The 23880-nt window shown below is 38.6% G+C and overlaps 1 protein-coding gene across 1 annotated transcript; it reads left to right on the top strand.

Annotated features, from left to right (window-relative positions):
• Positions 1–4877: 4877 nt before the first annotated feature.
• On the top strand, positions 4878–22305 carry AP1AR (adaptor related protein complex 1 associated regulatory protein). The gene is made up of 10 exons (XM_084285712.1): positions 4878–5092; positions 8937–8985; positions 10636–10662; positions 11511–11536; positions 12364–12460; positions 13215–13313; positions 16469–16530; positions 17627–17700; positions 18514–18642; positions 19990–22305. The coding sequence occupies exons 1-10, from the start codon at positions 5016–5018 to the stop codon at positions 20253–20255; spliced, it is 906 nt and encodes a 301-aa protein (XP_084141838.1). The 5' UTR covers positions 4878–5015; the 3' UTR covers positions 20256–22305.
• The last annotated feature ends 1575 nt before the right edge of the window (positions 22306–23880 follow it).

The following is a 23880-nucleotide window of genomic DNA, read 5'->3' as shown; positions in this document are numbered from 1 at the left end:
CCGTTTTTACCTTGGGGAATTAGCAGAATGAATAACTATTCTGGGGTCTAATATATGAAGCCTGAAAACTCGTATTGTCAAAGATGTAATATTTAGCATTCTTCTACATTCATTTCTTCCCAGACCATCTGTTATAAGAGCATCATTCTAGTGTCAAACCAGTCACTTCCCCTAGAGATCTCATTTTACATACCAGGGTAAATTTAAGACGCTAGTGTCCCCAGTACACCGAGCCGATCGTCGTGTGGTTTGTATGTTCTGGCTCTGCTCTTTGTTTTCCAACTCCCAAATATAATAAACTATCGCCTTTGTTATTCTCAGAACAGGTCAAATACGGGGCAATCCCATTCCACTGAGGATGCTCTCCACCCTTGAAACTTATTTTTTTTAAAACATTTAATGCCAGTTCCTAACTGCATCCAAGTAAGAGCTGTAGCAATGTTCCTATTTTAATCAAGGACACTGTGTCGAGGTCCTTCAGGTTCACCCTGTAACCTTCCCACAGATAAAACCAAAGTGAAGAACAGAATAAAATTAGCATTCATATTTAGAGCACAGGAAAGCAAACTGGTTTGACAGAAGCAGATTGCAGGTGAGTGGGGACAGTGCTTGCTCCTATTTCTCCCTGGTCTTCTCAGTTACTGCCCCTTCTTGCTAAAGCACACATGTGGCTGGGTTTTGTGCTGGTTCTCTGAAAGGTTTCGGATTAATGAGCAGCTGGAGATGACAACAATTTAACACAGATTTATGACAGCTAGAATGGTTTGATTGGCTGTGGTCTCACATTTCTGATCGGCTCCCAAAATTGGGGCTGTAGTCAAATGTCCTGAGGAAATTCTAGAGATCTTAACACTGGTGGGTTGGCCTTTTATATCCTTTACAAAAAATAAACATAAAAGGTACAGTGGTGAAGAACTATTTGTAATAAGGGATACAATTGCAACAATAAATAAAACCTGATGCAGAAGTGCAAGAGGAATTTGATTTGAAATGGGTATTTCTAAAAATAGGGTCAAATCCTGCTAAAATTCCTTCCTAAAAATGAACAGGCTTACTTCACTTTGGTACCTGAAGTGCTGATTGGATGTGACCTTCTCTTTCTTCCTGGTCCTTAAAACTTCCTCTGTTTTCCATTTTCCTTCCAGAACAGTTGCCAAGGTATCAGGAAGACAGGAATAGCCACAAAACAAATGGCTTAAGTGATGCCTGACTCCTTCCTAAAAAAGCCAGCCTAAGAGAGTGCCCGAGATGTGCTGGAAATCCACTTGGCTGTAGTCAGTACAAGGGCCTTATAAAGCATTCTCCCTCGAGATTCTTTAAAACCATGGTTTTTCTTAAAGCCATTAAGACATAGAAAGAACAAATGACTAAAGAATCTTATCTTGGCATGAAAATGTGCAGTGGGCAGAGTGCCAAGATAAAAAAAAAAAAAAAAAAAAATCGATACGAATTCCTTTAATGAATATTCTATATCTGAGCAGCTGTGCACTGTGGCAAGGCAGCTTAATGTTGCTAAGAATATGGCCCCGATAAAGGCGCCATATAATTTGCTGTAAAATGGGTGTCTGTATTAGTGTCCTGACTGTGCATTGCATTTTAAAAGCATGGCAGCTTCTTGACATGCCCCCTGCAACTTAACGTTAGGCACGGAAGGAACCTGTAGGAAGGTATAGCCAAAGAGATGCTGGTCTGGTCCAAAGACTACGAAGCTGCATAACTCCTACCCCACCAGGTCACCAGGAAAACATCATACCCTCTGACACCACGCCTTGGCTTGGCCATTTTCCCTTTTCTATTTTTTCCAACCAATTCCTAGACATTTCTCTCCCCAGTTTGGTGGCCCATATTTCACAGTCCAGGGGACTCTATTAGAAAAGGTCTCCAATTGCTATGAAGAAATTTATGATCGCCTGTCAGGTTTGACTACTGCAACATTTTTCTTTGGAATAGGAGCAGCATAGGCCTCACCAAAACACCAGTTCTGTGGAAAACAGCATCATGAAGCATCATGTATTCCAATAACCCTTTCTGAAACCTGTATCATATTTCTCTTGAGTCACTTTGATATGCGTCACCTTCTGTAATTCATTTCTGATTGGCTTTATTTCTCCTTCACACTCATTCTCACATCCTCTATGCAATCACTGTAATGCACCTTTCAAGGCTGACCTCACATTTTCAGGAAAAAAAAAAAAATCAGAGCTCGGTTGGCATTAATTTATTATATTCCTCCCACCTTCCACTGCTCATTGCTGTTGTAGCAATTGCCTCCTCTTGGTCCCAGCATCTGTTCAGCACTGCTGACAGATAGCTAACTTGGCAACTAATTAACTCTTTCACTGCTAATATACCACTTGTGGCTTCATTAAATTAAAGGTGCAACCCACAACCGGAGGCACAAGACAGACCTCAAAAACTCCCTTTGTCAGCACAAATGGCCCCTTAATTATGTTTTTCAAATCACAGCAAACAATAGCAGAGTGCTATTTCTCTACTGGACCTGTCTACCTTCATCCTTAGCTGTAAGCTCACCCAGACAGCTTCTCTACAGAAAGTGTTTACTCTAAAAGGATTTGCCTCCTTCAGCAGTATCCGTATGGTACCTTTTTACAGCGTACGCCCTCCCTCATGAAAAGCTGCAGTGATCACATAGGTGAGGTTAGCTTGTTTGGACTGTACATTAAATATCACTTTGCCTGTTACAGGGAAGGCTAGGTGCAACCTCAGGGCAATGTTGTGGGCAGAAACTCTCTTTTTGGTTGTACCTTCATCAGCAGCAAGAAGAGTACAGCAACTTATGAGAAAGGTGACTGAATGGCACTTGAACAGCCTACCTTAGAGACCAAGGAAGAAGCAGAAGAGAGGTCTCTGGCTGTATTTGCTGTCTTGAGGCTTAAATTGAGAAGAAACCAAAGGCTTTTCAAGAATGCAGTGCTCTGGGTATCAGTCTGGCACCCCTTGGGTTTAATATGTTTATGGAAGATCAATGAGATGATGCAGGGTTTGGCACTAGGTGTCCCTGGTACGTTGGCACATTTGTCTTACCCAGCCAACCGAGCAAGAGCCCGTCCGGTCTGAGCTGGGATGGGTGCTGGTGGGCTGGGCTGGTGGGCCAGACAAGGTGGGAATCCAGCTCTTCTCTCTTATGGACAACATCCAGTGTCAGTGGGATCTTTAGTAATCGGCGATTCCAGCCTCCTCCTTGCTGTGGCAGCGTACGCACTAGTAATGCTATTTGCCTTTTTTCATCAGCAACTGACTTAAAAGAGGGCAACAATTTCTTGTGGTTACAGGTCACTATTTTTTTGTTGTTGTTGGGTTTTGTTTGTTTGTTTTGGCTGATCATAATTTTTGTATATATAACTTCAGTGTTCACTTAGCATGATGTGTTCTGCTGTGGTGCTACAACGTGGAGCCAGACAAACTGAAGGTGGTGAGGAGAAAGTGAGGTATCTTGCTAAATCGAATGGTACCAGTGCTTCAGGTATGTTTGACAGCCACTCGGCTGGTATCTGAATGACATTTACTGAGTTCACTCTTAGTAATTCAAGGGAAACCTTCTCTTTTGTGTTGTGATGCCCATAGCCAACAGGAGCCTTGAGATGAATTCCTCTCCTCAGAAGTGTGATTGCTGGCAATGCATTTTCATACTGGCCTTTGGAAACCTGTAGTATTTTTTCTTTTAAATCCATACTGCCATCAGCTCTTCTGGTCTTCCATGACCACAGGAAACGGGTTAATAAGAAAAGTGCAGAAGAGTTTTAAAGTCACTGGCTAGAAGAGCTTTTCCTGGAAATTAAACTGGCAGTCTTACAGTGAGCACAGCCCTGTGTCTAAACCAATAAATAACCGGATAGGTTTCATTTTTCAAATATCTACTGTGTAAGGTAGACATTTAGGGTATTTGCAGCAGAGTACAATCTGATATGATTTCTGTCAGTGTTGATTTGGGACCCTTTCAGTGTGGGGCAATAGCGTTTCTTTTATATATCGTTTACCTTGTTACACTGAGTAACACGTGGATGTGCAGTGTGCCCTCCACGCGTTGTTTGTCTCACTGTAGTTCTCAGAAACGTTCACCTAGAGCATGTCAATGCAGGGCCAGTTCTGATTTTTTCTACATTTGCCAGAAATGCTCAGGCGCCATGGTCGCTGCCAGAACCATCCCTCACGGCTCTTGTAGCTAAACCTCAGTGAGACAAATACAGGCAGCCTGTGGTAGGTACTGGCTTTTACATGGCCGTCTAATATTTTTTTGTTAATGGCATAGCCAACTGGGAGAAGTTAGGGCTGAGGCAGGTCGGTGATGTTTCCATGACTGAAATTACAGAAGTGGATGTTTTTGGGGGGCGGGGGGGGTGTTGATTTTTGCTGTTGTTTGGTTACATTTTTGGTTTTGATGCATTTGTAATATTGACACACTGTAGTGACCGTGTGCCAAAGTGCAGGATTTCACAGGATTTCACAGCCTGTTATATTTCTCTTCACGCCAAAATGAAAACAGGAGGAAAGGAAGAAGGGTCGCGCTTGTGGTGTGTGAGGGCGCAGCTGGCCGTGAGGCGTCGCCTGCTCCCCTCCGCGACAGGGGCACACCTTTTGGGGACGAGCCGCCTCCTTCCACAGGTGACAGCGCCTCTCTCCCCCTCCCCTTTTTGGTGCAAAACCAGCACTTTTCGGGGCCCGCCGGGGGGCGGGACGGTGCCGCCGAGGGCGGTGCCAACGCGGGGCGGGCGGTGCAGGCCTCTGCGCAGCCGGCACGGCGCTTCCGCCCGCCTCCTCCTCCTCCTCTCCTTCCTCCCCTTCCTCCTCCTCCTCTTCCTCCACCTCCTCCTCCTCCTCCTCCTCCTCCTCCTCCTCCTCCTCGCCGCCCCCAGCCCGCCCCTTTGTTCCTTCCCCGCCGCCCTGCCGGCGCGGCCGCTGGGGCTGTTCGAATCGGCGCCGGCGGCCCGCAGGGAGGAGGAGGAGGAGGAAGAGGAGGAGGAGGAGGAGGAAGAGGAGGAAGATCCCAGGATGCGATGGGGAACTGCTGGGCGCGGTGGTGCTGCGGGCCGCTCCTGCGGAGGGAAGCGAGCCGGCTCCAGCGAGGCGGAGGGTAAGCGGGCAGCGCCGCTCCCCCTCTGCCCTCCCCGGGGCGGGGAGGCGCCGGCTCCGCCCTGCTCCTCCTCCTCTTCCTCCTCTTCCTCCTCCTCCTCCTCCTCCTCCTCCTCCTCCTCCTCCTCTCCCCGCAGCCGGGCTCTGGCCCGGGGCACAGCCGGGGGGGCTGGGAGAGGTGAGGGGCGAGCGGGAGCCCGGCGCCCATTTTGTTGCAGGGACCCCGGGGGTCGCCCCGGAGGGGAAGGGGGCAAAGCCCGGGCTGCTCCCGGCAGGGTGGGTGTAGGGGGGGGTCTGTTTGGGTATAACCGGGGGTGTTTGGGGTGCCTGTGTGGTGTCGCTTAGCCAGCCGTGCCTTGCCCTGTAAGAGGGAAAGACAGAGCTTGATAGGCTCTGGCTCTGCACGTGGTGTTTTGGTGATCCTATGGCTTGGGCTCACAGTCTGTTTCTAGCATCCGGGGGCAGTGATTGCGAAGCCTGCGTACCCTTGGGGTTGACGGGTTTGGTTGTGAGGTTTGGTGGGTTTGTGCTTGGTTTCTGGTTGGTTTTCCTGCCCTGCTACCTTCAGCTGACTGCCCGGCATGGGGTAGGAGGCAGAGTCCACACAGGCAGGGGGCTGGCTTTGCTTAACAGCAGCTGCTAGATATGCTGCTATCTTGTATCTTACGCTCTGCTCTAAAGTGACTATTGCCTATACTTTTTTTCCTTATTACTTTTTTTTCCTGTATGTTTACAATACTGTCTGAGTTTGGGGTGGGATATTGTTGGCTTGCTGCTCTTGTATGTTCATCATTTCTTGCAGCAGCATCTCTGGTGTTTGGCTTGTGTGCATGTCGGATTCATGAAATACCACTGGTTAGCTTCCTTGTGTTCCCCAGCAAACTTCAGCAAGCTCTCACTGAGGTTGCCAACTTTCTCGCCAGACTTTGTGTGTTTTGGTGTCTTTGGGGCCTCCTGTTTGGATTTTCTTTTAAACTTTGAAACTGGAATATCATATATTTGTAAGCAGCTTATGAGAAAAAGATCATCAGTGCTACATCTTGCAGTCAGGCAGAGTATGTCCCAATAGACCTTTGTTTTCTGCCTGGGCTGGTAGTTTATGGAGTGGTGTTGGAGTGTTGAGCAATTCAGGTGTTCTGAAGGGCATGGAGGGAGAGACGGGGAATTGCATTAAAAACAAAACTGTAAAATGTTTGTTATAGCAAGTTTCCTAAGTTTAAAAGCTAGATTGTTACCAAACTCTGCAGATCCGTCTGCATCTTGAACAGCGTAATGTAGCTTATCAAGTTAATTGTGATTATCTTAGTCACTCAGATTTATTTTTTTCTCTGAAACTGGAAATTCATTGTTCTTTGATGCTCAAAGATCTAACTAGAAGAAGTAAATTTTGAGTTAAATAATTAATAATATAGTTTTAATAAGTGTTTCCAAGTCCTGCAAGACACTAAATTGTGTTCAAATACTTGGGGACTTGTGTATGAGTTGTTGCAGTGATTTTAGAGTTCGTGTTGTGCACATGTAGAGAGAAATAAAACATGAGAGTTGTCTATGGTATAGTTTAAGATCACCTTTCTGTAAAAACAAACTTTCTGTTGGTAGCTCTTTATTATTTTTAGGGACTGTCCTTATGCTTCTCTGAAATAGTTTTGCTTAAAATACTACAAGCTGCAGCCATAATTAGAAAGTAGGTCATTGCCACTTTGTCCCGATGTTTGACTGTAAGGATTCTTAGAAAAAGACAGCTAAAATAAGTAAATAAAAGAATAAATAATGTAGACACCATGTATATTTGTTTGCTTAGATGGGGGGGGATAGGAGGGATAGTTATCACAAAACAAAATGTAGCAAAATCAAAACAACCCCTTTCACCACTAGTGTGGAAAAAAAAAAATCATGACATGAGGTAAAATTGTTTTTAATACATTAAATGCTATTTTTTTTGTGATTTTTTCCATGTGTAAATGGAGAATAAGGTACATATATATTAATGGAGTGGTTTGGAGTCAGTGTCTTTAGTTGCTTTAGAACTTGAAGGTTGACCTGATGGTCTCTGTAGGTCCCGTGGCCTACCAGCCAAACTGCTTTCCCTAGTGCTTTTTAAAACCTGTGTGTTTCTAAAGTCTGTTCTATAAAATAAAGAGAAAGTAGAGCTTAAATGAGACTAACAAAAGCTGTAAGCATTTTAATATTTTATTCCAGTTGAAGTTGGAGTGTGTAGGGATAAAGCTGATGTCTCCACTTCTGTCCTCGGTCACTCTGGGATTTCAGGGCTCCAGCTCTTGTGCAGAATCAGGTCTGTTACTGAGTCCCTGTTCAGCAGGTAGCAGGAACCCCAGATCTTCCCTGAAGTGTCACCACTGTTGGTATATTTGTGGCTATGTTTAGTAAGCTCACGCTGCATTGTCTTAGTTTTCCATCAGTTTACTGTGCAATTCTTGCAACTAATCTGACTGCAGCTCATCTGTCTGAAATAAGCAAGCATGTTTTCATCAGCCCTGATGCTGTAAACCAGGGGTGTAGTTTTGTTGGAAGACACATGGTCCTAAAACAATTTTGTGTAACAGTCTTACTAAACCGGATTCCTAATGGTACTGGCTCCTGCACGCCAAAATGTTACAGAAATAAGAGTGAAATTACTTCAAGTGTTCATGCCAGGTGTCCCAGTTACAATGAAGATGTAGTGCATGAAATAAAGTGTCCATTCGCTGCCAGTTTCATAGCAATGAATCAACTGGAAGTGATTCTTTAGGGCCAATTCTGCATGGCAAGGTACAGGCCTATATAAAAGGAAGGGTTGACCAGGAGTCCATGCTGAAGCAGGTTGCAGTTTGCTAGAAGAGGCATGTTCTGACTGACCTCCAAAGGAAAATGGGATGGGGATGAAATATGATGTGATTAAAGTAGTTCAGGCTTTGGCCAGCGTGTTGCTTTCAGTAAAGTGGCAGTAGGTGTTGATTGCAAGTGCAGAACAATCTGTGCTACAAGTATAGAAATGCCAGAGGCCCTAGATTTATTCCTTGTATCGGTGAGAAATTGCACTAGGAAACTCTGGTTTTACAAAAGTTAGATGAAATGGATGTTTTACTGAAGCACCACTTTGAATTTACTTTTGGATAACAGCCAAACCTCTTTCACTGGGTAAAATAGATTGGGGTAACTCAATACTGCATTGGCATTTGTTTATTTTTACAAAGGATAACACTGAGGTAGATTAAGGATTAAGGAGACTGATTCCCTGTATAAAATTCCAGACTCTGAATATCTGGTTTTCTAGCTGGGAAGCATTGTCTTCACCTCTCTGTAGACACGTTTCTCAGAGGCTGATGGTTGCTCTTCAGATGGTTGGTCATGCTTCTGTGGGTATGGGGGAAGTAGAAGGTCAACCTTCCAGCTGCATCAAGCTGTCAGAATAGGGTGCATTGTTCAACGTTGACATTGTCCAAGATGCTATGCTCATAAAGACTTTTAAGTACCACGATGGACAGAAGGGCTTTCAAAATTAGTCCGTAATATTTTTTTTTTCAAGACAAGTATTATTGAAGGTATTGCAGAGATGCTCAGTGCCTGGCAATGTCAAGTTCATCATGCTGATAAGTGATTTCTCTCATTTGGGTCTGTTTTCTCCAGTTCTGTACAAGAAGTTTAAATGTTTTGCCCACGTGCTCTCATAGCAATGCAGAGCACAGGGAGACAAGTAAACATGTTCAGTAAGTGAAGGTTCTATATTCCTTTTACATTTAAATGTTGCACAAGCTATTTAAAATTAAGTATCAAATTTGTTTTTCTTCTGCCCTGAATTGGAACAATGACTATTTTGTAGAGTAACTCTAGTCTTGTTTTTACAGATCAAAATATTTCAGAACATGTGCAACAGGAGAACACTTCACTATAGAGGTGAGTGCTTACACTTCCATCCCTTTTTTTTTTTTTTATGGGGGGAGGGGATTGGGTGTTTTGTTTGTTTGTTTTAGGGGGAAAAAAATGAATTCTAGCAATGCCTTTAATATTTACTTGCAGTTTAGGTACACTGAAATATTCTAGGGTAATCTCGATTGAATTGATGCAGTACTAGGTGGCAAGTTTGTAGTTCTTGTGGTACCTCAGAACCTTAATACATCATCTCACTTTAATTTATCATTTGTAAAGAAAAGCCATCTGTTGTGATCTGACATAAAGAATCTGTACCCACCTGATACTCACCGCCAGAGCATTCCAAAGTCTGTCAATCGTGTCTTTCATCCCTGCTGTGCTACGAGTAATTTTCCTTTTCTGCTGGCAAGTGCAGGATATTTAATTCTTGACTGTGGGATCATGATTCTGATTCTATGAAAAGCTAGAATCTGCTGAGGTTACTGTATAATTAGATGCACTCTAGTCCCTCTTGTTCACTACATACCTCTTGGCTACTGAATATCACCCCTTTTTGGCAAGGGTAATGTAAGGTTAAGTTGTATAATGTGAGATTCTCAGAATAACCTGATTTACTTTCATTGGTGTTTCTTACAGTCTGAAAGTCCTAGACCTTTCAGATGTCCCCATTACTGAGAATAACAGTAATTAATTGCTGCTTTGGTTTTCAAGAAAAGGGACAAATATAGAGTGGGGGAAATCTGCTTTTAGCACGCAGTTTCCGGTTGTGAGAGTGTTCCTGCAGCAGTGATATGATAGGGAAAAGAAGGTTCTGTCTTCCCCTCAAGTTCTTCCTCATACTCTGCTTACAGCAGTTAGTCAATACAGAGGTCAGTAAGGACTCTTGCTGTAGGTGCTGTCCATGTTTTATATATTGGCTGTGTTTATGATTACTATCATAAAAACAGTATGGAGAATTTTCACTTGCTTTGTTTTGTGTTACGTGATAGTTCAACTTCTGCTGTATGAGTTCATGCAGCTTGAATGCTGCAAGGTGTTCTAGACCTGTTTGTTTTTTTTGTCTTCCTACCAAAAGCATTACATCATTTTATTGACCTTTAGTATCTTATGTGCAAAGCTGGGGTATGGGGCGTGTGTTTGTGTTTGTTTTTAGAATTCTGTGTAGAAAGTAACCTTATGTTTTCTGTAAATTAAAAACTTCTTCAAATACTTTCTGATCATCATCACAGTTGCCATGCAGGGGGGAAGTTACTTGCATCATACCTTTCACATTGTGTGCTTTTTAAATTGAATGTGTGCTGTGGTATATTTAATGCTCATACCATTCCTTTCACTGCTTGTATTATAATGCTTCAGATGCATGGAATTATTAACATCGTATAAGCCAAACAAATTTCATTCTGATTAGGGCCCTCACATTAACTGTAGTGAAAGTTTGACTCTTCTTTTTAGGAGAATGTGAAGTTTTAAGAAAAGAAACCTACATAAGAAGATAAGGCCTACTCTAAATGCAGTAGTAGTTCCTCAGAAAGGAGGAGGTTTCAAATAGCATTACAGTCCCTGTATTACACTTGGAGTAGTATTTTTACAATCACATTAAGGATGATATTTACCTCAGGTGTTTAATGACTAATTATATTGGATTGTAAAGATTGTTTGCTTTCTTTTCTGCAGTTTGAGAACCTCGTGGAAAGTGATGAGGTAGGTACTTGCATCGTAACGTGAAACCGGCTAGTACAGTGCACTCACACAACGTGCGGTTGCAAGATCCGTATCTTCCTCCTACTTCATGCTGTGTACACTTGTTTAGATTTAAGTTGCTGGAGTTTTTTACTTTGGGTTTTGCTTGCACTAGGAATGAATATTCAATGCTTTGGGAGAGATGAAAAGCTGAGAGAAATCTGTCTTGGGGGAGAATAGGAGGTAATGCTTTTTGGAAGAGACCACTAAAGGTATTAGCAAGACAGAAAGATAAGCAAAAAAAACCTTGAAGGAGAATTTTCTTCTGGTATAGCTCTTGTAAATGACTCAGCAATTGCTCTCTGAATATGTAAATGGGCATGAGTTGCTTTGCTAAGGAATGTTTTAGCAGTGCTGTCTTGACAGTTACGGGTAAACTGGCTGAAGATTGCTTCAGAATAATACCAGTTGGCCTTAAAACTTCACTATGAATTGAATATAGATCCCTAATAGTAAGGGAAAATGTATTTTCAATACCCTGATCTGTATTTAAGAACACACAGGCTAGTTGCGTGATTCCTGAAATACACAACTGGAATATTTATTTTCAGTTGGAAGTACTTATTTGTTTTACTTAGTCATCCACTTTGGTTGATTACATGATAAAGATCTTTTGAAATTCCAAATTAAAACTGCGTAAGGGAGGGTTTTTTTTCTCCCCAGTTATAAAATACATTTTATTTATATATATATATATATTATGGGATAAACTCATTTCATACTGTGCACTTTTCCTCTCTTAAAATTGATTGACTAATGAGATTCTCTAAAAATCAGTGTTTTTGTTTTCTCTTTTTTTGAATGTACAGGGGGAAAGTCCAGGAAGCAGTCACAGGTAAGACATCAAGATTCAGGGTCTCTCCCTCTGCTCTCCTATTAAATTATTAAATTTGTTGAGACTTCCTGTCAAAATCCATTCTTGAGTGCATTGTAAAGAGTCTTTATTCTTGTTCTCGGGAGCTGCCTTTAAAATTACACAGGAGCTGCCTTTAAAATTACACAGGCATTTGGGCTGCAACTTCAGTGATTTTTTTATTTTTTTGTGATCATGGTAATATTTATGTAAGCAGTAGAAACTTAGAGGCCTGCTGTATAGGAAATGTATGAAAGCACTGAATTATATACTTTGTTTGCCTAATTCTAGATGTTCTGTATTACTTAAGTTTGACGATTCTCAAAATGTTGTTCCCTGTCAGCAGTCCCAGAAAAATAATATAGCGGACATTATAGTTTTACTATAATACTCTTCTATTGTTGTTTGTTACATACATAAAATTAGGCAACAAATGAAAGGGGAACAAATTGCAATTAGGGCACCTGAACAAATAAGGAAAAAGTGAGATTTACACAGCCATGACAGTTTAACCATTTTATTCTGTTAGTTCTGTTAGCAAATGATGTTTTGAGGGTATTTTTTTTTTTAATAAAATGAAAAAAAAAAAAAAGCCTTATAAGGGAAAGGCAGGACAGCATTATCTCAAATAAACTGGAACTTTGGAACTGGGCTCAGGAGTAGCAGGCCAAATGCACAGCTTGTTGAATTTGCTTTAAAGGGCAAGTCAAGAAAGAAAGACTGTGGATACATTTAAATTACTTTTGCAACTTAGGGTTGTCATGAGTAAATAATGCTTAGTCTTTTTGTTTTTCTCTCATGCTTCTTAGACCGTTGACTGATGAAGAAATCGCTGACTTGAAAGAGAGGCATTATGACTCCATTGCTGAAAAGCAAAAAGCTGTTGATATGAAACTTCAGTCAGAGGTAAGCAGTTATGGTAGCTAGTACGGTGTGGGTAGTTTTTCTTTTTTATGTAGTTAAGATCAACCATGAACACAAGATTTCATTCACATGAATAATGTAGGTTTTGTTCATCATTTGGCATTTTTAGTCAACAAGATACCCAGAGAGATTGCTCTGCAACCAAGTTTGCATCATAATTTTGCTTCTTTTTAATAACTTCACAGCTGAAGAATGAAATGAATAGTCTGGCTCTCTTGTTGAGATCTGTTAAATTTTTACCATCTTTTCTTTGTATGAAAGGCAAAATGCGAAGTATACTTCATTCAGCTTTTCGTGAGCTCAGATTTTTTTCAGAGCTTAAGGAAAAGACAATTTCTCAGTTTTGAATCAGAGTGTTGCAGTAATTAATGGAACATGATGGGGAATGCAACAGAAAATGAGGATATTTTTAATAAAGTAGCAATGAAATACACAGCTGAAGTTTGAAGTCTTTCACTGGGTAGTCCATAATGAGAGGCAATCATGCATTTACAGCAATTCACAAGTAATGATTATTCAATAGGATGATAATGTTTTATCTAAATTTCTTGGGTTGTTTGGTGGGGGGAAGCTGTTAGATCCAGTTAATAAAGAAAAATGTTTTAACTAGAATCAATTTTATTTTATTTTTCTTTTGTAGTAGTTCTTCTTTTGATTTATTGAACTTACAATTTTGTTCATAGGAAGATAGATAGGTTCTGCTTTTGTTAACCATTACTATTTTGTTTATATACAGTTAGCCTTACAAGAGGAGAAGTTAAGAATAGAAGAAGAGGCTTTATATGCTGCACAACGTGAAGCAGCCAGGGCAGCAAAGCAGAAAAAGCTCTTGGAGGTGAGGGGAAAAAGACCCCAATATATATCAGAGCTTCTCTTCTGTTTTTATGTATGCAGACTTTCCTAATATCCTTTACATCTCAGGAAATGTAATGAGGAAATTGCTGTGGCTTGTAAGTTCCATTAAAGAAAGAAATACGTTACTTGAAAGTACATCTGATTGGGATAGCTGAAAATCATTACAATTGTTTGAAACAGATTATAACAACTAATATAAATTTTTGAATGAAATCTGTGATTTTTAATCTAGAATTAGCTCAACAGATTCCTTAACATTATATAGAAATTACTGATCTTTAATGTAAAGAGATCTGTGGTGATTTCCTAACTAAAAATCCTAAAATTAAGCACACATTATGACATCATTTAGGTTTATAAAATGAATACACACATTTATTTGCACATAATTGTTCCCTGTCTCTGTGGTTTGTGCTAACATGAAGATAAGCATTTGAATCATCTGAATTTACTGCTTTCAGCAGGAGGTTGGACTTAGATGACCTCCTGAGGTCCCTTCCACCCTTAAATTGTTCTATCATTTTGTGATTGTACGTGTAGTAGCCAAAGTCCAGCCATAAGTATTCTTTTGAGTATTTAACTGTGCCTACCTTTAGATGTCTGGTATCTATGCTTTTGGAGCTTAGTCAAGCAAAACAAAAGCCATATTTTGACGTTCTGTTCTCTGAAAACAGTTATTGTTTAGTTTCCTTACAGCACTTATTACAGAGTGTTTTCATGTTGCAGTTCAAAGAATTACATAACAGTGCGTTTAATATTTCAGCATCTTAATAAGCTATTTAATGTGTTCTCACACAGATTTCAGGTTGCCAGAAATGTGTATTTTAAAAAGAACATTTTCAAAGCTTCACTGTCTGTTCATGTTGTAACATGTATGGTTGAAAATGTAGCATGTTCGAGGTAACTGTCTGCTAGACGTGGTTTTTGTTCAATTAAGAGTAAATTTCTAAACTTTCAGAATTAGACATATGGGGAAAAAAAATGAATTCTACAGTAGATATAGGCAAGATCTTTCACTCGAGTGTTTTGTCTCTATTCAGAAGTGAATGAATTGAAAGCTGCTATTTGCAGACTGGTACCGATGACTCAGTTTTCATCTAATATTGATGTTACTAAGTATAGCTCAGGTCTCACTTTAGATTTCTCTTTCCATCCTCTTGCCATTTGGGGTGGGGAGGTTAATTCTGACTCTTTCCCATGTTTCTATCTTTTTCTAACACTTTTGGTGTATATAAAGTCAGGAAAAGTAGCTTGATTTATGCTTGAGGCTTTAATTTCTCTGCAGAAGTTCTGTGTGAGAAATGTTATTTTCCTTCTCTTGGTATTTTTTAATATGCACCTCTTTTAGGCAGAACCTACAACAGAAAGTGTTTATGGAGACTTTAATTTTCATCTCTTGTAAAAATAATACCGCTTACCCCCTTCACAAATAATCCACTGCAAAACCCCATAAGGATTATAAGGAAGCTTTTACATAGATGTGTATATATAAACACTTAACCCCTTTCTAGATCAGCTAGAATCCATTTTTGAATACATAACTGGTGTCTTCTCTGTTTATGGGCAAAAGTCTATTAAATGAAAAAATGGGTTTTTCATCGGAAATGTGGCATCCCTTTAAAAACTATTTTGGCTTGCTGATGTTGCCATACTAATTGTCAAGTAATGTAACAGCAGCAATTTTTAATATATATGTATCCTGGAAATTACAGCGCTAGATATTTGCATGTGATCCAGCAAAATGGGTAGATAATTTGTGGGAAGCTATGTGGGTGTATGAATTTTAAAAGGCATATATCGGTAATTGATTTATTTCCAGACTTGCTAATTATGTTGGTGCCAAATTCCTGGCTCTTTCTCCCGGCTTGTCTAAGTATTCCTGCCTGTAACCACCAATGCTACGTGATATTTCTGATCCTTCTATGCTTTCCTTACTGGTTTCAGTCTGCTTATTCTGACACTTTTTCGTAATACCTGCGAGGGAAAGTGCCGATAAACAAAGTCATCGTCATCCTGGAATTTAGAATAGTAGCTGATCAAATATCTCAAAAAAGACTGTTTCCCCAGCTAAGAGCAACTGTTGGTTGAAGTTTAAAGCTGACACTAAAAAACCTGGTTTACTTACACCCCGTTTTTCTTTTGCAGGGACAGATCCATTAAGGCTGAGAACAGATTTTTCATAAAACATGGTAGCTAGTTATGTCAGGTGTGTCTATAAAGCTAGCTTGTTGATTTTTATCCTAGCCTTTGCAGTAGTCAGGGTGAGCAAGTACCGCTTCATAACTGATTTACCTTTCCTCATAGCTGCTGTACCCAGTTCCTACACTCTTATTTTTTTCAAGGCAGGGAAAAGAAACTTAAGACAACCTTAAGTTGTTAAACCCCAACTTGAGAAGCAGCAGAACCCTACTTCCATGATATATGTTCTTCCTCTTATGACTACAAAATGAATGCGTTTTTTGGCTTGCATCTTGCATTTTTCTAACTGTTTCTCCCTAACGATATCATGAAAGCACTAAGAGTGTAGAAGAATTAATACTTCTGGTCCAACAAGGCAATAAAGTTTTAACTAACATATTTGAAGCTAGTACAGACACCCAGAGGAGATGGCAGTATTGCTTCATGTAGAGATAAAAGGACCTCTAGGAAGATCTTTTTAAAATGGTAGGCTGTCATTCTTCCACACAGAGCAAAACAAATCAAACGTAACCCAGGTGTTAGTTGGGTGTTGAAAATACTTGTGGCTTGAGAAGAGAAAAAGGTACAGAAGAGAACAGATTCAATTGTGAATGAAGCAGTATTCACGTGTTTCTAGACAAATTGATGCTTATTGATCATTTGTGCACAACTCATTAATTTTATGAGTATGAATTTTATGAGTTTTATTCACAAAACTACCTTCTTTTAAATGCAGAGATTTTAAAGATTAAAAGCAATACTACTTGCATTAACGCTCTCTTCAGTATCTTAAAATATGATCTTTATTTAAATAAAAGTTAGTCTTTAGCTATACTTGGACTTCTCCAAAGACTGGGACAATGCTCTTTGTAATGCTGCAGTTAAGAGAATGGCAATTGGATGTATTCATCTGAGTGACTGCATTCAGCATTTTCAACAATTTACTTTTTTCAATAGCAACGTAGACAGCAAAGGATAACACAGAGAGCACATGCTGTTAATAATGGAGACTATCAAAGGTAAGATATAGAATGTTAATAATAACTGTGACCTGTGACTGTTTTTACTGCTGTTTCTCACCTCCCACTCACAAAAAAGAGTTTTTCAAAACGTATGTACACAGCATTTCTAAGTCAGAATTGTTTTGATTTGTTGCAGTTTTGTTCACACCAAGTAATTACTGAATGCAAGTTGGTTGCCATTAATCTGCAAATATTTAGGTTTGATTGCATTCACCCTGGGTTTTGTTGTAGTTATTCAGCTGATTCGTACAAAATCAAACCTGTTCCCAGCTACTAACACACATCTATTTATACATCCTATCTCTCAGAATCACAGGGATATGTGTGTATATATACATGTGTATATATGTGTGTTTACGCAAAATCTAGTATTTATATTAAAAATATATTTAAATGTAAAATCTCAGTTAATTTCAAATATTTTTATTGTTCAGAACCCTGTTTGAAATGCTCAGTATAAGTATACACTAACCAAATCAGGAATGGAATGATTTATGTATTCTGCCTGTTTCTTCATGAATATTTTAGTTCTCTTTACAAAGTACAAAAATGTTTACTGTGAAACAGTGTTTGAGTTTAGAAAAAGCTCTAGTCAGTCTGTTTTTAATGGAAGAGAAGGGGGAATAGAAGGGATTTTTAGTTAGAGGAGTGAAGTACAGTAAGGAAAGGGACTGTCAAAATGGTTTATGAATGTGTAGGAACTAGCTGGGTTTTAGAAATGAATACAGAGTTGTTGTGTTTTTTGTTTTTTTTAAATATAGGAAAGTTAATGAGGCATTATTCCTAATGACAGAGTGAGAAGAAAAGAGTTGTTTTATGACAGATATCAAGACAATTCATTTTTAGCTGAAATTACTACTGAAAATTGAGCAGAAGTTCAAACTCGGGTGCATGTGATCGGTAAAAATGGAAAGCCATCCTGTGGATTTTTTTTTTTTAAAAAAAAGTGTATGCACTTTGTAGCATAGAAAGGGACTGGGATATGAGAAGTTTCTTTAAAAGTGTGCAAACAGGATGTGTGGATTAATATCTCTTTTTATGGTGTTTTTAGCAATTTATAAATCTAAAAACAAAACTTGCACTGTTCTTATAGCTCTGTGGCAGAAGAAGATTTTGATTCTTTCTTAAGAAATTCAAAATTCCAGTATGAAGCTTTTCGAAGTAGCAGTAAGTATTCCCTTTCCTGTGTATGTCTTTAAATATTAAGTGACTAGGAGGAACACCATCATTCTCCCACCCAGATAAACATTATTATATGTATTTTATTTATATATATTTTATATATATATACACACATACATACACACACGTATTAAAAAAAATCAGCAACTTATTTTCCTCTTTAATCCCATGTGTGTCAGTGGCTCAAAACACGCAGCAAATACAACTACAACCATTCCAGTTCTCGAAGGCAAGTTCTGCAAGCAAACAAGTTCCATGCATGGGTTTTGTTTTACTAAGGCTTTCCAATTCTGTGGAGGCAACATCCATGCAGTGAACTTTTCTTGTAAAACCCAAGTGTTTTTTAAAGATGCAGACGTATGTGTGTAGCTTTCTTTAACTGTTTCGTAGCAAAATAATTAGAATTAAACTAATGGTTAACTTTTTTCTAATTAAGTGTGACAGAAGGTTTAGCTGCCTAGATTTGAAAGTTTCACTAGCAGCTAATAGGAAAATAATTTTATTAACCATTATATTTGTAAGTTTGGTGGTCTGTAAGTCTTCACGCAAGTCAGGCATACTGCATACAGAATTCCTCTACAGTTCTAATTAGACAGTGTGACTAAATGTCCTCGTGTAATATCTTCATGGTGTTGACTATTAAAAAGCTACTGTGTACTCCTTGAAGTGATGAATGAAGTCCTTTTTCAAATGAGGTTTAAAGGAGATAAATGCAATGAAAACTTTCTTTGGAAGTTCAGTTTTCCATGTTAAATGTCAGATTCAAATATGTTTATGAACTTTTTTCCCTCCATATAGGACTTTCATCTGATGCTACCGTGCTGACGCCAAACACAGAGAGCAGTTGTGACTTAATGACCAAAACAAAATCGATGAGTGGAAATGATGACAGCACTTCATTAGATTTAGAGTGGGAAGATGAAGAAGGTACACGTTCCGTCATTCTCAATTTACAAGTCAGAAATGCTGACAGTTACCACTATGTTGATTGTAAATTTGTCATTTTACAAAGGGAAGGTGGTTTAAAATTTAAATGATTTTTAGCTAGAAAGCTGCTTATTTTGACAAATGTGGTTATCTGTCTAATAATTCTTTTATTTGGATCCTTCAATGAATTTTTTTTCTCTTCCATTAATTTCAACTGACTTGTAGAGTAAGTCCACAACAAAACTAACTGTAAAGAAATGCTGCCCTCTTGTGAGCTAGTAGCAACAGGAACAGTTCATTCGTTATTGTTTCAAAGTACAGAAATTGATCACTCATCTTTGACTGAAGTATTTCAGAAAACATTATGGATGTTTCTTGGGGTGGTGTTTTAGTTGGTCGGGTTTTTTGTTTGCTTAAGAGAATTTACTTTTATTGTAACTCCTACTGGAAACTTTCTTAAGTCTGCATTCTAGGTGATTAACCCAACTATCCTTGCAGCTGTTCGTTGTAGATCTTTCCTGTTCTTTTTAGTAAATCTGCAAAAGCCCCTGTCTTTGAAACAAAGTTAGCCAAATTTGGGGACATTGACTTTGAAAAGCTCACCAAAAATAAGCTAGGATTTCTCTTAACCACCACGCAACTTTTTTTTTTTTTTTTGGCTTTAATATGCTGTGTTTTCCTGACAGTTTGTGTATGATTCAAATATTTGGCACTGTCAAGAGCACTAACATGTCAAAACAGGCTTCTGAACCAGAATGATTTAACGTTCACAAATTTTCCTAGGAATACCTGGCTTCTTTTTTCATCTAGTGTGGGCAAGAGCTATTAGCTCTTGTTGTCCAAATAAGAGGGTTCTTAACATGAAATGCCTGGATCCTGAACTGGGCACGATTATATGCTGCTAGTGGTAGTGTATAATCATTTTACACTTCTAATGGTAGTACTGTAATAGGATTGTGGATTGAAGATGTTTGAGCACAGTAGATAGTACTATTCATAGCAGTATTCATGTGCACATAATGGAGGGCATACAGGAGAAGTAAACGCTGCTACCAAGTAGTTTCACAGTGTTTTCTGGCTTCTTGACTCTGTAAAGCAGCATCACTAGCTGTTGCATTTATTTGGGCCAAAGCTGGCTGCAAACTATTGACTTAATGAGAATAACAACAGCAAGGGAGAAAAAAGAATGTGATGCTTAGGAATGAAGGAAAAAAAAAAAGTGATACTCAGGAATGAAATTAACTGAGTCTGGATCTCTAAATGATTCTTGTTTCCTCTGATGTTTTAACACAAACTTTAAGGTATGCTTCTCAATTATGACGTTCTCATAAACGTCTTAAATTGCAGGCATGAACAGAATGATTCCAGTGAGAGAACGCTCAAAAACAGAAGAAGATATACTCCGGGCAGCACTAAAATTTAATAGCAAGAAGACAGGAAGTAATCCAGCTTCAGCCTCTGATGATTCGAATGGACTGGAGTGGGAGAATGATTTTGTTAGTGCTGAAATGGATGATAATGGCAATTCAGAATATGCTGGATTTGTAAATCCTGTATTAGATTTGTCTACATCAGATATGAGGATATCTGATTCTGATCAGCAGGACAGATAGTGAAACTGTGGCCCTCATTTATGACCAAATGTTTAAAAGTGAAATAGAATGTACAAAAACGTGTTGCTCTTTTATAAAACTGTTCCCTTCTCTTTCTTATAAATGGATCAGCAAGGAATGGGAATGACTTGCTATCTGAATTAATTCAGAATTAAGTGCAATTTTATCATCTACCTTCTAAACTTTTGTGAAAACTGGGATGATTCCATTGTGTATATTTCAGGATATCTGGATTTAATATAAAATTATCTGCACTAATTTAAGCTTCATAGCTTGACATATCTATATTTTAACTAGCCTTTTTTTCTGGATGATGTTTCTACTGATTTGTTTTTAAAATTCATCATTGGCCTAACATTTATCTGTGAAATAGTCTTATATAATTTATCTAATACTTGAATATAGAGATAATTTTTAAAATATCTTTTTTCCAATACGTGCTCTTTGACTTGTTCTTCAGCTATTTATAGGGTGTAATTAGCCAGCTGTAAAAACAAATTTCTCACATGGTGAATTGCAGTTTTCTGTCTTATTCCCTCTAGCCTTGTGTTGTCTTCTTTCCATTTCTTTTATTTTTTTATTATTATTTCATGCAAAGCACAATGAACCTCAACAAACATAGTATAAATCATTAGGTTAGGTAAGCTATTGTCTTGTATAATATGCCAGGCATAGTGTGTGCCTAGATAGAGGAAAAAAAAAAATCAAAATCTTGTGTTTTAAATCAGAAATTTTAACCATCATCTAGTGGAGAACTGTGAGGACCAAAGCTTTGATTTCCCACCCACCCCTCTCCCCAGCAGATTAGCATGTTACTACATGTTTTTTAAAATTCTTTACGTTGTGGACGAGTTGTAATTCAGCTTGATAAGAACAGCTGTTGAAAAGCAATGCTTTCAGAGCAAACTGGGAGTCTGAACTTCTATACAGCATAAAGAAAAATATACATCTTCCTTCAAGTTACAAAATAGTCTATTTGAGTGCTCTAGCTCTCCTGTGCCTCAAAACTGGATGGTTAGTACTGATAATGTGAGGCTGAAATCTAAGCAGGTGTTCAGGTACTGCAGATCTAGTGTAATGTATTGTGTGGTCTCCCCCCTTGTTTTTATGTAAGTTACACTTTTTAAAAAAAAAAAAACTCACTGAAGGGAGTGTGCAAAACAGTTGTAAATCTCAAGTTTTCCCCAAGGTTTCAGTATAGCCATACTCTACTAGCATTATTTTGTCTAGCTATCTTGTTTTTTCCCTGAAAAAAGGGGGATGAGGGTGTCATTTCACTGTTGTGGAATAATAGCAGAATACTGTGTTCAGTAGTAACAGCTGCATCATTAGAAGAGCTGAATTTGTTGGTAGGAGTTGTGTAATGGTTTTAGATTATCTGAGATCATATGTAATGTTAGAGTTGCTACAATGTGGTCCTCTTCTTGATAACAAAATACTACACACTTGGATTAAATATGTATAGATCAACACTAATGAACAGATAAATCTTTTGTTGATAATACTCCAGTTCTTAATTTAAACTGTAGCTATGTCATTGAAAATATTTTAACGTAATTATCTACATTTGCAATGCCTGTAATATGCTTTAAAAATTTGTACACATCAAATGTATATTTTTGGTTTGGCATATGCTACTACCGTGTAACTTCTGATGTTTACTCATATAATATATTCCTACTGAAATGAAGGCAACTCTCTTGATGTGTAAATAACACATTTCTTTTTTTTTTTAATCCTGCTGAAACTGTACAATTATCCTGCAGTGATCACTAATTTTCCTGATCAGTGAACATGAGATCGACCTGTCCTGACCATGCTTCAAGGAAGTACACTATAGCTGACACTCTTGCTTGTAGAATGAGCAAGCGTTTGGGGCGGGGGGGGGGCTGAAGCTGTAATTCCAACCGAAGATCTGTTCTGTGCATGTTCTGTAGCCATGGTTAATAGCAATCTGCTTTTCAGTGAATCCCACTGAGTGATTTAAGAAATTATGGTCAATATTTGTGGAAATTTAAGAGATTAAAAATTATGTAAACAGCTTACATGAAACAACACAACAGTACTGTAAAATATATATCTCTGTACAAACTTAAAACTAATTAAAATTTTCAGCCAGTCTTATATTTTGCAGTGTTTCCTCTGCTGTTTTTGTGCCCACTGTGTCATACACAGTAAGAGCAGTATATGAATATGAATCTCTAAGTGTTCCCCCAAAATTATTTCTGCACCAGGAAGGATCCTCTTGCACTTCTAAAATTACCTCAGGTAACAATGGAAGGTTGAACAAATTAGCTGTGTCTTTAACCACTGAATTCCTGTGAATGAACAGCCCTTCATTGAGACTTGCTGCTTTGGAAAGGAAGCTCTGACAAGTTGCAGTAATAGAGGATTTGAGAAACCTGGAATGTGGAGCCCTGCTGTGAGAAAGAGGCAGCTCAACCATGATGCTTCAGAGGAAGGAAAGATAAACGTGCTTGTGTAATGCAAGCAGCTTCCCTGTTCTCGTTTCTGTCTTATTTAGTACACCATTTTAATTGTCTGCTGGTTGTGTCTGTATATGGGCAATAGAGTTGTGTTGGTTTGTTTTTTTGTATGTTTTTAATTATAATATTTACTGATGTGGAAGAAGTGTTTTTTATTAAGTTGTTCACCTGCTTATGCATGTTTCTATGCTAATGTGCCATTACCAAACATGAAATCATTTGACGTGATTATCTGGGCAGTCTGTTCAGAGTTGCTTGATTAAGCAGGAAGTTAGTGTTTCAGAGCAGTCTTTCAGTATTCTGTAATTGTGAACTCTGGGATAGCTCCAAGTGAAAAATTACAGAAAACTCCCCAAAAAAATGTTAGCAGCCCAATTACACGTAATTCTTAGTTAACAATAATTCTAAGTAATTCTAAGTTAACAATATATGACTAATGGCAACTTCTAGGCAGGGGCGTGTGTGGCAATCAAGGAGGTAGACAGGAGAATTCACACTGATCATCTGTAAGACAAAATAAGCGTCTTCATGATATCAGCTAAATTCTGTGAAGGGGAAGTTCTATTATTGTTGCTGTGTGACTTCAGTTGGCAGCTTTATGTAGCCTCCTAGACACTTTGAGACACTTTGACGTTGGCATTCTATTGTAGGTGCATAACTTCTTTTTCCCTCTGGCCCAAACTGGAACAAGAGACTTGAGCATATAACCTAAAAGTAGTAGTAGTAGTAGTAAAACTAAACATCATACTGTGTTCTTAATTAAAAAGCTCTTGCCAGATATGTTCCCCACCCTCTTCATATTTTTGTAAACAGCTGAGTGACTCCATTAATATTCAGAATATGAGGTCTTCTACTCAGTCTACTCAGAATCCACTTAATCTGAACTGTAGGTAAATTTTATTTGTAATCTAGGTATGTCCAAGATGTTTTATCCAGAGGTTGTCTTATGAATTGACAATGTCAACTATAACTTTGATTCAAGTCAATAGGATAAAACTGACACTTGTGCAGTCAATTTAATGGAAGACTAGGTCAGGTCTTTTTGCTTAAAATGTGGGGATTATGTGATGCCCTAATAAATTATTTGTAAAGAACATTGGAAGAATCATTGTGAACTGAAGGATCAGACTCTGGAGAGA

Source organism: Netta rufina (assembly GCF_964035555.1).
Source record: "Netta rufina genome assembly, chromosome: 4".
Taxonomy (NCBI): domain Eukaryota; kingdom Metazoa; phylum Chordata; class Aves; order Anseriformes; family Anatidae; genus Netta; species Netta rufina.
The sequence above is the reverse complement of the archived record's forward strand: the minus strand, read 5'-3'. Positions and strand labels throughout refer to the sequence as shown.

What these genes read in the sequence shown, in the direction of transcription:
- AP1AR (XM_084285712.1), top strand. Translation starts at nt 5,016, where the DNA reads ATGGGGAACTGCTGGGCGCGGTGGTGCTGCGGGCCGCTCCTGCGGAGG. An exon ending in CGGCTCCAGCGAGGCGGAGG is followed by an intron (nt 5,093 to 8,936) that starts GTAAGCGGGCAG and finishes TTGTTTTTACAG; the next exon opens with ATCAAAATATTTCAGAACAT. An exon ending in AATAATGGAGACTATCAAAG is followed by an intron (nt 16,531 to 17,626) that starts GTAAGATATAGA and finishes CTGTTCTTATAG; the next exon opens with CTCTGTGGCAGAAGAAGATT.